Source organism: Drosophila arizonae, chromosome X (genome assembly GCF_054131065.1).
Source record: "Drosophila arizonae isolate 15081-1271.41 chromosome X, UAZ_ARI_1.0, whole genome shotgun sequence".
Taxonomy (NCBI): Eukaryota; Metazoa; Arthropoda; class Insecta; order Diptera; family Drosophilidae; genus Drosophila; species Drosophila arizonae.
In genome coordinates this window covers 10,055,728-10,069,368 of record NC_142927.1, presented here as the reverse complement: position 1 = coordinate 10,069,368, position 13,641 = coordinate 10,055,728, and the positions used below count along the sequence as shown (strand labels likewise).

The 13,641-nt window shown below is 43.7% G+C and overlaps 3 protein-coding genes across 4 annotated transcripts; 2 read left to right on the top strand and 1 right to left on the bottom strand.

Annotated features, from left to right (window-relative positions):
* Positions 1-271: 271 nt before the first annotated feature.
* Positions 272-4,696, top strand: spidey (hydroxysteroid 17-beta dehydrogenase 12 spidey). 2 transcript variants are annotated; one of them, XM_089475603.1, is made up of 6 exons: positions 272-618; positions 960-1,511; positions 1,641-1,687; positions 3,436-3,511; positions 3,581-3,921; positions 4,010-4,696. In XM_089475603.1, exons 2-6 carry the CDS (start codon positions 1,349-1,351, stop codon positions 4,343-4,345), a joined length of 963 nt encoding a protein of 320 aa, XP_089331729.1. In that variant the 5' UTR covers positions 272-618; positions 960-1,348; the 3' UTR covers positions 4,346-4,696. The 2 variants fall into 2 exon arrangements, with proteins under 2 accessions (XP_089331729.1, XP_017869960.1); XM_018014471.2 differs by lacking the exon at positions 272-618 and having other exon boundaries at positions 802-1,511.
* A 118-nt stretch (positions 4,697-4,814) lies between these two features.
* snz (sorting nexin snazarus) lies at positions 4,815-10,922 on the top strand. The gene is made up of 13 exons (XM_089475599.1): positions 4,815-5,138; positions 5,197-5,665; positions 5,980-6,119; positions 6,281-6,377; positions 6,445-6,579; positions 6,636-6,812; positions 6,874-7,046; positions 7,118-7,524; positions 7,584-8,321; positions 8,383-8,556; positions 8,618-8,755; positions 8,811-9,491; positions 9,564-10,922. Exons 2-13 carry the CDS (start codon positions 5,583-5,585, stop codon positions 10,011-10,013), a joined length of 3,393 nt encoding a protein of 1,130 aa, XP_089331725.1. The 5' UTR covers positions 4,815-5,138; positions 5,197-5,582; the 3' UTR covers positions 10,014-10,922.
* Positions 10,923-11,684: 762 nt separating this feature from the next.
* On the bottom strand, positions 11,685-13,572 carry hdm (meiosis specific with OB domains hold'em). Its single transcript, XM_018014493.2, has 3 exons — positions 12,496-13,572; positions 12,269-12,425; positions 11,685-12,196 (listed from the first exon to the last, which is right to left on the bottom strand). The coding sequence occupies exons 1-3, from the start codon at positions 13,424-13,426 to the stop codon at positions 11,809-11,811; spliced, it is 1,476 nt and encodes a 491-aa protein (XP_017869982.1). The 5' UTR covers positions 13,427-13,572; the 3' UTR covers positions 11,685-11,808.
* Positions 13,573-13,641: the final 69 nt, after the last annotated feature.

Sequence of the window (13,641 nt, the reverse complement as noted above, 5' to 3'; positions counted from 1 at the left end):
TGGCTGCTGTGGCGCCAACAGCACAGAGTTGCCAGACCGCTGGAAGTAGCTTAAAGGAATATAATAGTATTAAATTATTTGAATTCTTTGATGTTTTTGATTTCTTTCCTTCTCTTAAATACTTCTTTCATGTACATATGTATATTTTGTTTCCTTTTTAGTTAGCTGGCAGCTTAATAGTATGCAACTGTTATTGCTTACAACAGCGCCATCTAGTGTGCCTTTTTATTGCCAGGTAAAAACACTGTCTCAGACGTCGATGTTTTACTTGTTCATTACGAAAACAAACTTTAGGATATAAACAACTATTCAAAACACCATTCTATAATATATAACCTAAATTCAAGCAGATCACAAATATTGCATATGCAATACCAATTGCTGCGCCATCTAGCGGGCTGTTTTGTTGTCAAGCTAACACTGTCTTAGGATTCGCCGTTACGCATTTGTAATCTTCTTTTGATAAGTGCACGCCAAAATTCGAGCAATCAAACCCACACACACACAACATCAAAATCGCAGTTTAACGCGCGTAAAGAATTATCGTCATCGGTTTGTTTTGATTTGAATTGTTGCTGTTGTGGCTGCTTCCTGCGCATGTGCAATTCCAGTGAGAGAGTAAGCATAGCTGCGCGTTTCTGTGTGTGCGTGTGTGTGTGTGAGCACATGTGCCCCTTATCGCTTAGTTTTTTTTAGTGGTGGTGCGATATGGCAAACCGAAATTTGAGAGAGAGCACGAGTCGCAGCCGAGCACTCACATTTGCACTCACTCACACACGCACACACTCACACACGCACACGAGCAATTATGCTCAGTCGGCAAAAATAACCGTTCATTTCATTTTCCGCGTCATCGTTGGCATTTCATGCAGCAATTTCTTCAAATTTTCAATAAGACATTTCGCTGCCCACCATTAAAGCAACGGCTAACCAATAAGAAAATTGTTCTTTTTATGCAGATTGGAAATGTGCGCGATACTGCTTTGAATATTAAGCAGCCACGCCGTAAATTTAATGCCAGACATTCAGTGAATTTATAAAATTCAATTGACGAACTCTGCCGAAGAGGGCAGAGCAGAGCAAAGCACAGCACAGAGCGGCACAGCACGGCGCGGCTGGCGTAGCCTATAGTAACCCATCGTCATATACACAGTGACGCGGGCAGCGCTGCTCATTGTGGCAGCGATTCGACTGAGCTTCCTCCACCCAGCGATTGTGTTTAGGCAGCAAACGGAGTCCGAGACGACAGCAACGCAGCAAACGCAGCGGCTGTTCTTCCTCTTCTTCTTAATACTACAACTACTACTATTTGTCATTTTGTTGGAAATTTTGGAAACTTTGCAGTGCAATGGAGGAGCATTCGCGTGTTTTAAGCATTTTGGGCGGCATTGCTATGAGCATTGTCGGCTTTCAGATCTGCCGCAAAGTCTTGCCCTGGATTTATGCAAATGTGCTGGGCCCCAGGCTGTGCGGCCCCTCGGTGAATCTGGCCGAGATGGGCGAATGGGCAGGTGAGTGGAGCACAGCGAGGCGGCTGCCATTTGCACTTTGTGCACGGCGCTGCGATAAGCGTAGTTCACAGTAACTGATAACGTTTGCCCCATTACTCAATCTGTTAATATTTTGTTCGTCTATTGCAGTTGTCACCGGTTCCACGGACGGCATAGGCAAAGCATACGCCAGGGAGGTACGTACGCAAGCGAGGGATGCATTTTGGCAGTTTTCAATAAGATTATAATTGGAGCTAGTTGGAGCCAGTCTCATAAAAAGTGCAGCTTTAGCTTTAGATATAGGCTACCATTATGTCATGCTGAATGCGGGCACACTATATATATATTCCTGGTCAATAGAACAGATATGGTCATGCCAGTTTCATGAAACTGTTATACCGAATGTAGACTAGCGTCAGTCTTTTTTATTTGTATTGCTATCGGCCATTAATTACTTACTTTATTATGCTCCTAGCCTAACAGTAAAACTATATTATCGTACTAATAATATAAATAGGTGTAGAAACATTCGATTCGAGCTCTTTTATGCAAAAACTCTTAAAGAGGCTACATAATCTTTACAGTCTCTATAGATAGCAGTCAATGAACGCTTCGCTAGGGTATTTAACAACGAATATACCTGTTTTTTGCATATCAAAGTCTACAATGACTTGACCAATTCTGCAATGTAAAAAGCATATAAAATTAAACAACAAAAAATTTCTATAGAGAGTACAAAAAAGAGATGCAATTAACGATTTGCCAATTGAATATTAAGGCTAAGCTAGGCTGGGCTAGGGCTTAAACATTGCAAACATGACTCAGCTCTCAGTTCTATAGACTAAAGATCTCTGGTTTTTCAAACGCGCCAATGCACTTGGTTGCAATTTCGTCAAGTGCTAATTTTCTATTAGGCAGCTAAGTGCGATCACAGGTGACAAAACTTGGCAAATAATTTGTAGAGCTTTGTTTTCTGTTTGCTCAACTGCCCTGCAGTTGTTGACATTGCACTGTTCAATATTCAATATTCAATATACAAAATTCAATATTCAGCATTCAATATCCAATATCCAATATTCAGCGTATTTTGTGGTTCAGCTGCTGCTGTCAGCACGCGAATAGAAACAATTTGTTTGCTATGCCCAGAACTTTGGAACACACCAAAAAGCGAGTTGCGCCGCTTGTTGACACTGCGTTCACATATGATCTCTCGATCGCCTGTTCAGCTACACTACATCTGGGGCTTATGTTTCCCTTTCGATACAATTAGTATTCGATATACCCATTCAATTCTATTTAATTTCGTCGTCTTCCGCGTCTATATATATTTATATATACATATATATATACTACCTGACTTCGTGGGGTCACTAACAAAACCGTTTCGTATTTCAATTAGTTGTGCCATTTATTTATATATAGTCTAGAAGTGCTTGTGGGTTTACTTGCAAGTGTTACTAGAAAATGTTCGATATAATCTATTCTTATCATTTGATTTCTTTAATTTTACTGTCATTAGGGTTCTATTGATAAGGAAATTCCATTTGTATATGTAACACGACTAGTAGAGCATAAAAATTTTGTATATTGATTATATAAATATATTAGTTATACATTAGTTATAATTGTATAGAAATATGGTTATAACTATAATATAGGACTTATATAGGAGATATATTGTTGGATATATATTATACATATCATCTACTTACTATCTACATTTATAAAAATTCCTTCATCTTATGTAGATCTTCGAAATATTATAAATATGCTGTATAAAACAGAATATCGAATATTTAGATGGATGTATACATGCTAAAGTAATCCTTAGTGTTACTCACATAGCCAAGATTTATAAACATTCTAAGCACTAACATCTACAGATCTTAAGCGACCTTCAATCTATCATAAAACTCAACTAAGTTATTGCATATTTATTTTCTAGTTGGCGCGCAAGGGACTGAAATTGGTATTGATTTCGCGATCCTTGGACAAGCTGAAAACAGTAGCCAAGAAGATTAGTAAGACATGCATATATGGTTAATAGTATAAGCCTGGTTTGTTAACTCAATTCTGTGGCATACTTGCAGGCGAGGAGTTCGGCGTCGAGGTGCGCGTCATCAATGTGGACTTTACCAGCGGCGTGGATATCTACGACAAGATACGCCAGCAGACAGCTGGACTGGATGTGGGCGTCCTGGTGAACAATGTCGGCATCAGCTATAGCTATCCCGAATACTTTTTGGACTGCTACAATGCGGATCCGAAGTTTTTGTGCAATATTGTTGCCGCGAACATACATTCCGTTACCCACATGACGGCCATCTTCATGCCAGCCATGGTGCAGAAGCGCAAGGGCGTGATCATCAATTTGTCTTCAACAGCGGGCGTCATACCCAATCCCTTGCTCAGTGTCTACAGCGCCACAAAGGTGAGTGGACTCATACTAGAGAGTCATACTAGATGTATTTAGCTGCCATATGATTTGTAATTGATTTATCCAATTGTGTTTTTGGCAGGCCTTTGTGAACAAGTTCAGCGATGATCTGCAAACTGAGTACAAAACCGATGGCATAATTATACAGAGCGTGCAGCCTGGCTTCGTGGCCACCAACATGTCGAAGATAAGTAAGGCGAGCGTGTTTGCGCCCACGCCTGAAACGTATGTAAAATCAGCTTTGGCGACGCTTGGCATTGCCACTCAAACTGCTGGATATTTGCCACATGCACTGCTTCAACTGGTCATACATTTTACAGAGGCTGTGTTCGGTGATCAGTTTGCTAGAAACGAAGTTCTTAAGAATATTTTAGGTACACGTAAGCGCGCCCTGCGTCGCCTCGCTAAGGAGCGATAGAAGCAATTCATTTCCATGTAATCATATCCCAAAAAAGAAAAACCAAAAACCAACAACAAACAAACTTCAAGGCCATTACGAATCTAAAAATGGTAAATTGGGCTAAGGATGGGGGGAGAGAAGCAGATAGGACTCGTGACGTTCGGGATGGGAAGGCATACAAATAAATTCTAAGTGATGCCTGCCATATGTGCCGCCATTTATATAGACGTATATATATATATATATATATATATATATATATATTTATTGAACAACAAACAAACTTTTACCAATACCAATAACTCAAATGTTTTCAAATTCAAATAAGTATTGTTAGTTTTGCAGTGCAAATAAATTGGAAACCTAAAATTAACGGTTGTTTTATTTAAACTTGGCAACATCTATCGGTCGCTGGTAGTCCGCGTGGCGGTATGTCGATATGTCATCGAATTGGGCCTACAACACATAATCCATATTATCGCTATCGATATGAAATCAACAAATCCAATGGCACCAACACAGTTGGAAACTTTGATTTTGCATTTATTGTATTTGTGATTGTGATTGAAAGTAGAAGTGAGCGCCACCGCGTGATGAATAATTACGGCCACGCCGCTTGACCAACGACGAACGCGCCAACTCAAATTCCAATTCGTTATTATCTACGCAGCAGGGCCAACGGCAGCAACAACGGCAGCAGCAACGCCAAAACCAACAACAACAACAGCAACAACATAGCAGTAGCCGCAAACGATTTTACGGAGGCAGAGCTGCAGGCAGCAATCGTTGTGCCGCTCTTATCATTCTTATCGTAAAGCGCGCCGCCCCCTTTGGCAGTTATCAATATCAACTTGTTGCTATATTCGCAGCACGGATGTTCTCTGATCCCTGAGACCAATCCAAGATCAAATTCAAGTGCAATAACGACGACGACGACGACGTCATTTTTCGAATATTGAACGCAAGGGCGGAGAGCAGAGGGCGTTGAGCGTGAGGCGTGTGGCGTGGGGTGTGGGCAAGGGGGTGGCGGAAGTGGTTATAGAGAACTATTTTTAATAGTGGCCAGACGACACATTGGAGGACATGACAAAAGCGACAAACTAAGCAAAAAAAGCAACGCGTCAAAAATGTATACAACGCATAAAATATTCAAATACAAAGCAGACGCAACAACAGCAATAATAACAGCAATTGTAAACCACTAGCCCACACACACATACACTCGCAGATCTAAGGAGTGGAACAGCTGGCAGCAATGGAGAGACGCCGCCCGTTGTTTCCCATTGAACCCGAACCGCCAACAACGCCCACACAGCGCCTGACCCAGCTGGCAACGCGGTAAGTGAAGACGCTGCATCGACTTCAAATGCGTGCCCTCGTGTGTGTATCCTTTACGGCATATGTATAAATGTGTGTGTGTGTGCGTATGAATGCCTAATGATTAGTGATGGGCGAATGAGTTGCTGTGGAGGCAGTGGGTGGGGGAGGTAAGGTGAAGTCTATCGGTCATTATTATTTATAAATAGGCTGCGCTTCCTGCCCACACAGACACACACACACACTCTCTCTCTGTCTCTCTGTGTCTCCCTCTCCCTCTCCCTCATCAGATTTCGATTTCAGTTTCAATTTCGATTTCGATTTTTGGCTTTCAGTGCGCTACGTGCTCTGCAAGTAAACTGGAAAATTATCATATCGGGCATAGTATCGACGCTGTTGGCCGTTATTTGGTATTATCCAACGTTATTTCTGTTCTTTGCATTCGTCATCTATTCCCTGGTGCTGGTCTTTGCAGGTAAGTGAATAGTGGCTATCGTATTATCAGACAGCGAAACCATATATCCAATAATCTAGTCCATGACTCATTTCTTATCAGCTCTCTGCCCATATTCCACATAAATATCTGAACTAGATATTCACCTTAATTAAAAATTTATCTTCTGTCTCTTCCAACAGCTGTTGCTGGCACCGTCTACATACATTATATATTTACGACCAATGAGCCCACAAAGCCCAATCGACTGCCCTCTAAGCTGCTTTACAATGCAACCAAGTGAGTTGCATCGCCCTCCCTCTATATAGTCCTTATCTTAACATATGTACAATCTATTCGATTGCAGAAGCAACATCTTCGATTTGCCAAATCCCATTAAGAATCCATCGAATTTACCCCTGGTCTTTGGCAAGACCGTCGATCTGCAGCTCCAGCAGATCATCGAGTATGTACTTCGCGACTTCATGGTGCCCTGGCTGGGGTAGGTATCTCTCTGAAGTGAAACCCAATCGCTCTAATCTCGACTCTCTTTGACAGCTATGTGGTTACCAAACCGAAGCTCATTAACGATATAATACGTGAGGATCTGTGGAATGCCATACAAAAGATCCATGAGCGTGCCGCCAAAATGGATCCAGCCAAGATCATAGCCGTGGACATGGTCAATCGGGTCACTGTGCATCTCGAAAAGATACGCATAGCCGAGGCACGCGCGTAAGTCTATTCAAGGAAAGCCACTTCAATTTCTACTAAGTTCCAATTCAACTCGTTGCAGTGCGGAAACGAATAACGCGCCGGTGTTTAGCACCAATCTGTACCTGGTCGATGAGGAGAAGGAAATGGAGTTTCTGCGCAAGCTGTGCGAGATTATGGTCATATTGTTGCTGCCACGCGGCTACTCCTTGCCGCCGCTCAAAGTGCTGCTCAGCGAGATGCTGTCCTATAAGAGTATGTGAATTAGATGGAGCATATACATATATCAACATATTAATGAATTCCACACGTTCTCGGCCCTGCAGTTTTCTTTCCCATGATCAAAATGCTAACTGCTCCAGACTACATTAATCAAAAGATTGTGCAGAACATTGAGACACGTCTGGCCGCAGCAGCGATAAGCAAACGTAGCTACGAATACGCAGCCAGCTTCGAGGAGTTCCTGAAGATCATCAACAACTCGGGCAACCTGGAGGAGCTGTCGCTGATACGCAAGAGCATTGTAAACGATCTGATGCATGCCACGAGTATGCAGAACTTACAGCGTGCCAAAGGACTCGATCCAGATACCGAGGATCATACGTTGTCCAAATCGGAGCTAACGGCCGCGGTGCGGCTAAAGCGCTACGTTCAGCAGCTCTCACTGGCCAAGAGCCAGTGCGAGAAGAATCTGGCCAAGTTTGGCTGGAATGGCAACTACTCCAGCGATACGGCAAGTGAAACGCCAACCTGTTCTAATCATAAAGCTAAATGTGTTCGTTCTCTCAATAGGATCTAACACTGATGGAAATACTCAATACGGCTGTGGGCAGACGATTCTTTACGCTGTTCCTCGAGCCATTGAAGGCCAGCGCCCTGGTCGGCTTCTATCTGGCCGTGGAGGAGATGAAGCATGCGCACAAATCGGCGACCCACCAGCTAGGCACAGAGATCTTCTACACATACATTCGAGTGCCCAAGCCAGAGATACAGATTGATAAGCACGAGCGCAAGCTGATCGAAACGTTTGTGCTGGGCGATGCTGGGCCAGATATCTTCTATGATATACAGCGCAATATATTGCGCACCCTGGAGGACAAATACTATCCGCCGTTTGTGCTGAGCGAACAGTACCGCCAGCTAAAGGAGGCGCTCGAGTCGAACGAATTTAATGATCCCACCTTGCTCATGTGCCCCACTATGCTCGGCGATGCGACCGACGACGAGCAAGCCATCGTGGCGGATGGCCTCAATGGCGGCAGTATGGCTCCAGCGGCCATCGATGTGGCTGCACACACGTCCTACGCACGCCGGAAGCTGGAGCAGATACAGGAGCGCATCGATAAGAAGAACCAAGCGCTCGACGCGCTCAAATACTCAGTGAAGCCAGAATCGAAAGTTTTGCAAATACTCGAAAAAGAAATGGAATGGCTAAAGAGCGAGAAAAGACAAACAGAGGCACACCTCCGCCGCACCGATGCCTGGACCGAACACCTCGGCAAGTGGAAGGCAACCATACAGAGCGTCGAGGTGAGTCCATGATGCAGGCAACGAGGAACTGTGTGATATCCGTGTCTTAATATGGTTTCAGGTCTCTGATGAGAAGGAATCGTTGCAGTTCATGATTCTGGTGCATGTGGACGAGGATATCAATGCGCCGCCAGCTACAAAGAATGGAGACAGCAGCACGGGTCGACCGCAAAGGCGTCGTCCATCGGGCATCTCTAGTGGCTGGGTGGTAATGCGATCCCTTAACCAAGTGCATGTAAGATTCTATATCAACTTTCCAAATGTGCAACAAAGATAATAGAGCTGATCTCTCATAGGAGCTGCAACGCAAGCTGCGACACGTGAGCTCCAATTTGAAATCCTTGGATCTGCCGACGAACTTCAAGTTCTTCTTCTTGAAGACGGATCGACATGCACAGGAGAAGGCCAAGGGGCAGATACAAAAGTTTTTGAATGTAAGTCGACGTGAATGAATATCCATTTCTGTTATCTAATCCTTAACACTTGCAGTTTATTCTGGAGGATGATCACTTGAATGGCAGCGAGGCCATCTACACCTTTCTGAGCCCCAGCTCGGATCATCTAAAGCAGACGCTGCCCTCTCCCAAGAAATCCAAATTCTCGCTCTCCACGCTCTTCAAGAGCGACACGGCCAAGGCGCACGAGTCGAGCAAAGCCAGCGATCCGTTCTGGGGACTGCAGCGCGATGATGACGACATGTCCAACTATCTGGATGGCGAGTCTAGCAGCGATGCGAAACTTCTCGCTGATCTGGACAGCAAGGATTCCATTGCCGAGCCGCTCTATGCGCTGATGGGCGAAATCTTTGACATGGGCGGCGTATTCAAATGGTTGCGCAAGAGCATCATCTCGTTTGTCCAGATCACCTATGGACGCACGATCAACCGACAGATACGAGAGTCCGTGGCGTACTTGTTTGAGGAGTCCATGCTGCACAACTATTTCTCGGCCATATTGAAATCATTCTGGCCCGGAGGCGTGCTTGCCTCGGCGTATCCGCCCCGGTCGGAGGATATGAAAGAGATGACCACCAATGCGGCCAAGGCGCTGCTTACGGATCACATACCCGAGGTGCTCTGCAATCTGGTGGGCGCCCAGGCGGCCAAGCGTGGCGTTCTCAAAGTCTTCGATGCCCTGCAGAATCCCATGTACAACAAGCAGCTCTTCTATGTGAGTAGAAATGAATTGCTTGATGATTGATGATAGATTTGATTATTGATTTGGCTTGCTTTGCACTTGCAGGAGCTGCTCGAAATTCTGATGATTGAGTTCTTTCCCGAAATACGCCAGCTGAAGGTGAATAGCGGCAGCGGGAGTGGGAGTGGCAGTGGCAGCAAATTGAACACTGCCACAGCTGGTGTGGCAGCTGCCACCGCTGCTGCCGCTGCACTGGCTGCTGTCACGGCGCTGCCTATTAACTACAGCAACAGTCACAATAGCCATGGCGCGAATCATGCGGCCAGCTCCACCGCCTCGTCATCGAGCTCAGCAGCGGCTGCAGCTGCGTCAGCCCCAAAGGAGCATTATCATCAGCCGCCGCAGCAGTCGCCGTATCACCAGAGCTCTGCACAGCAGCAGCAGCAGCAGCATCAGCAGCATCAGCAGCATCTGCATCATCATCAGAGCTCTGCACAGCAGCAGCATCATCTACTCCATGGACATCACCATCATCCAGCAACGGGCTCCAAGTAGAGCTCCATTGTTTTACAACTTAAACATTGACTTTTTAATTGTGTTTCATGCTCTCTAGCGTGCTCTTTCTAACCCTATTGCCAGCTCGCTCTGCAGCATGGCCAAGTCTTTCTTTTCCTTTCCTTATCTTTTTTTTTGTGTGTGTCCATTTTAATTGTAGTACTATTTACTTTATGTGGCTTAGGATTAACAAGTAACTGAACCTGTACAAACGTTGATTACCTTCACTTAACCCACTGCTAAATGTCCTTCCTTAGGCTATCTACATTTATATGTCACGTTGTCCCTTTGTTGATTTTGTTAGGCATTACGTTATACTTGTAGCGCAGAGTAATACTCGATAGAGTGATTTGTGTTGTTTGTTTAATTAGCTTCAGTATTAAGCGTTACCAAATTGTTCCATTTAGATCACATTCCCCACTTATAAGAATTAATGGATAACACCCCCTCCTCCTATAAATCGAGCAAATTTTTTGGTGCCGAGGCCGCGTTCAGATTTAAACTGGAGTCGAACTATTGTGATCTTAGCAAGTAAACAGCACCAAAAAATATATAATAATAATTAATGAATGAAATGATATGATATGATATATGATACACGATTGTAATTGTTTGTAAATGAAATTCGTTGTGAAATGTAATTGATTTTCTTGAAACTAAATGTTTAAGCGGCAAATGTAATTTAGCTAAACCAAATATTAGCATTATATTTACATATGTATATGTATACGTATATGTATATGTGTGAAAGTCGTTAGTCGGACGACGGTTAAGACATTGGATTGTATAACTAACTATTTATGTATATTGCAGTTGCAACGTTTTATGTGTAAACAATATTAACAACAAACAAAACAAACATAAACAAACCCAGACCCAAGCGAAATAAAGATGCTAAATATTTATGTAGTTTGTTATTTTGCATCTTTTATTTACAAATCTTAAACTACATTTTTTACAGATACACAACTCTATTCTCTAGCTTTAATACTTATGAAGAACTTAGTATTCCACGAACTCTTAACATAATTTTGATGACTGCCAAATCTATATAAATCTTTATCTAATCTTGAGTTTCCTTTTTCAAATTCATATAGTACAGCTATATAAATTGATCTCTTCTTAATACAGCTATATATTTTAATTTATATGCTACAAACATTATTTTGTATTATTACTTATTTTGGGTTAGTTACTGTAAGATAACGTTCTTAACTATCTAACAAATTTGGTTTCTCTATATAGTTTTCTTTTGGCTTCAATTTAGACTCTGTTTTATTACAGTCAGTGATATAGATTTATATGATTTAATTTCTATATTACAAATATTATTGAGGTATTCAATTTTAAGTTAGCTACTAAAAGACTCAGTTCTTAACGATCTAACTATTTGGTTTCTTACATGTTATTTTGTTCAAATTTAAATTCCATTCTAATTACGGCTTGAGTTTTAATCGTCATATATAGATTTGTATATAAGTTGACTAGTTTCTAATTATTCCCTAAAAAGGCTTTCAGAAACATGGTTTATAGTTCTACTTCTCAAAAAGCTTATAATATTTTTGTTTTTGTACATCTATTTAACAAATAATGTTAGCTAACTCTAAATATAACAGCTTAAATATTAATCACAAAATTTAAGATATGAATAATAATGTTAATAATAATATATATCTAGTATATCTAGACAGATCTAGCGATATTTTCTTATATTTACTCAAAATAAGACACCAAATTTCATTTCATTTTAAAAACCCTTGGTTTAAAGTTATTCCATATTATAATAGATCTGTGTTCAAAAAACAGTTATCTTCTCTATAAGCCTATCCAGCTGAATCAGTTCCATGTCCACGATTATGACCGCCAGATCCTTGCGCATGGCCGTTGGCTTCCTGATCAGCAGCTTCACCTCGAAGTACTTTAAGAGGAAGCGCCATTTGAGCTCTGTTTTCCTACGCTCCGACAGCAGCTGGAAGGCATCCGCTTTCAAGCCCAGCAAGTGCTCAGCTACGCCGCCGCTCAGGCGTGTCTCGACCAGCGTGCCCGTCTGGTCAGACAGATGGACGTTGATGTTGAAGAAGTACTCGAAGCGGGGACCGCTGTAACATAACGAGAACTCCAGCAGGCAGCTTTCGTTGTCGCAGTCGTTGCGGCTGTTCGGTATGAGGCGCTGGCAGGATTTGCTGCAGTTGCGTGAAAGGACAAGATCAAATCAAAGTAGATAATATAATCTTGGAGAATTGGGTACTACTTGCCACTTCTTGTTGATGCTGGTGGCCAGGCCATCGATGTCGAATTTGCTGACCATGGCATAGAGCACAGCCGTAAACTGATCGCTCGTCGCATCCTGGAGCTCGCCCTCGGCACGCGCATAGATCTGACGCACGCTCATCTGGGTCTGGATGTGCTCGGCTGATGGAGAAGAAGGCTCACAATAAGTGCTCACTTATTTAATGTCATAATAAGAGTGTCCTCCACTCACCTGCTGGCAGCTGCTCCACATCGATTTGCGCGAACATATCGAAACTTTTGAGCGGAGTGCTGGCTGCGAATGCGAGCAGTGCCTGGCACTCGGCGCTCTGCGGCTGGGGCTGCTCGTAGATCAGCGTGCAGCTGGCATGGCTGAGCACTGGACAGCCGTAGAACTGCGAGTGCGACAGACGCACATCGATCAGATGCAGTATGGTCTTGCGTGGCTGCCAGTGCCGGGCGCGACGTATCCAATCCTTGTGCCAGAGCGTGAACACCATACCATCTGCATAGCTGGTATCGATCACCACCAGTTCAAGACACTGCAGCAGTCCGCTGCCGAGGCGAGCCACCTTCCTCTTCAGCTCTCGCACCGGACGCATTGTTGCCACTGCTACAAGCAGATCGACATAGACAGCTGGCCGTGTCTCCGCCCCTGGAGCGGCACAGCGCACATCCGAGAGCTTCAAGACAGCACTCAATGGCTTGTGGGACAGATGGATCAACTGCAGTAGAGGTTGCACAACTGCCGCATCATCGACGCTGTGCTTCACTAGATGTCCCTGGCCTTCGTTCACGACCAGCGCATACGGCAAGGTACCACGTGGGTGATAGCGCTGCTGCTCGCTGGTGCCGGGCTTATTGGGGGGTGCTATGGCCATCACTTTGGCGCCCACAATGTCCACCACATCGCCAATTTGCAGCATATCCACATACTCATCCACGCAGGCTCTGCTGCCCCAGCATTTGCAGTTGGCTATGTCGCGCTTCGAGTCACGCAGAGTGAAGCTAATGACGCCTCGCTGCTCGTTGTTGATCTTGTCTAGAAATACATTTGCCTCCGACTTGGCTATGATTAGCGCCACAGTACTGAAGCTTGTCATTGTGGGCTGCATATCAGCTAAGTGGTAAGTGCGCTTGTTTCGGTATCCCGACTCGCTCATGACTAATTAATAACTAAATAACGGACTTATCTTATTTCCTTATATAGTGGATGCCTTAAGCAATCAAAAATTGTTAAAATCGCACGCAGTTATCCTGTTCAGCCGTTAAATTTTAATTAATCTCAATGTCAAACATAGTGTACACACTGACTGCATAATCATCGTATTATCGATAGCTCATTAGCTTCCGTTGCCATCTCAAACGGCAATTGCAA

Coding starts and splice junctions, on each gene's coding strand:
- snz (XM_089475599.1), top strand. CDS start 5,583: ATGGAGAGACGCCGCCCGTTGTTTCCCATTGAACCCGAACCGCCAACA. Junction 5,666..5,979: donor CTGACCCAGCTGGCAACGCG/GTAAGTGAAGAC, acceptor TTTGGCTTTCAG/TGCGCTACGTGCTCTGCAAG. Junction 8,557..8,617: donor GATCCCTTAACCAAGTGCAT/GTAAGATTCTAT, acceptor GATCTCTCATAG/GAGCTGCAACGCAAGCTGCG.
- spidey (XM_089475603.1), top strand. CDS start 1,349: ATGGAGGAGCATTCGCGTGTTTTAAGCATTTTGGGCGGCATTGCTATG. Junction 1,512..1,640: donor CGAGATGGGCGAATGGGCAG/GTGAGTGGAGCA, acceptor CGTCTATTGCAG/TTGTCACCGGTTCCACGGAC. Junction 1,688..3,435: donor GCAAAGCATACGCCAGGGAG/GTACGTACGCAA, acceptor TTTATTTTCTAG/TTGGCGCGCAAGGGACTGAA.
- hdm (XM_018014493.2), bottom strand. CDS start 13,426: ATGAGCGAGTCGGGATACCGAAACAAGCGCACTTACCACTTAGCTGAT. Junction 12,426..12,495: donor TGTGGAGCAGCTGCCAGCAG/GTGAGTGGAGGA, acceptor CTTCTCCATCAG/CCGAGCACATCCAGACCCAG. Junction 12,197..12,268: donor ACCAGCATCAACAAGAAGTG/GCAAGTAGTACC, acceptor ACGCAACTGCAG/CAAATCCTGCCAGCGCCTCA.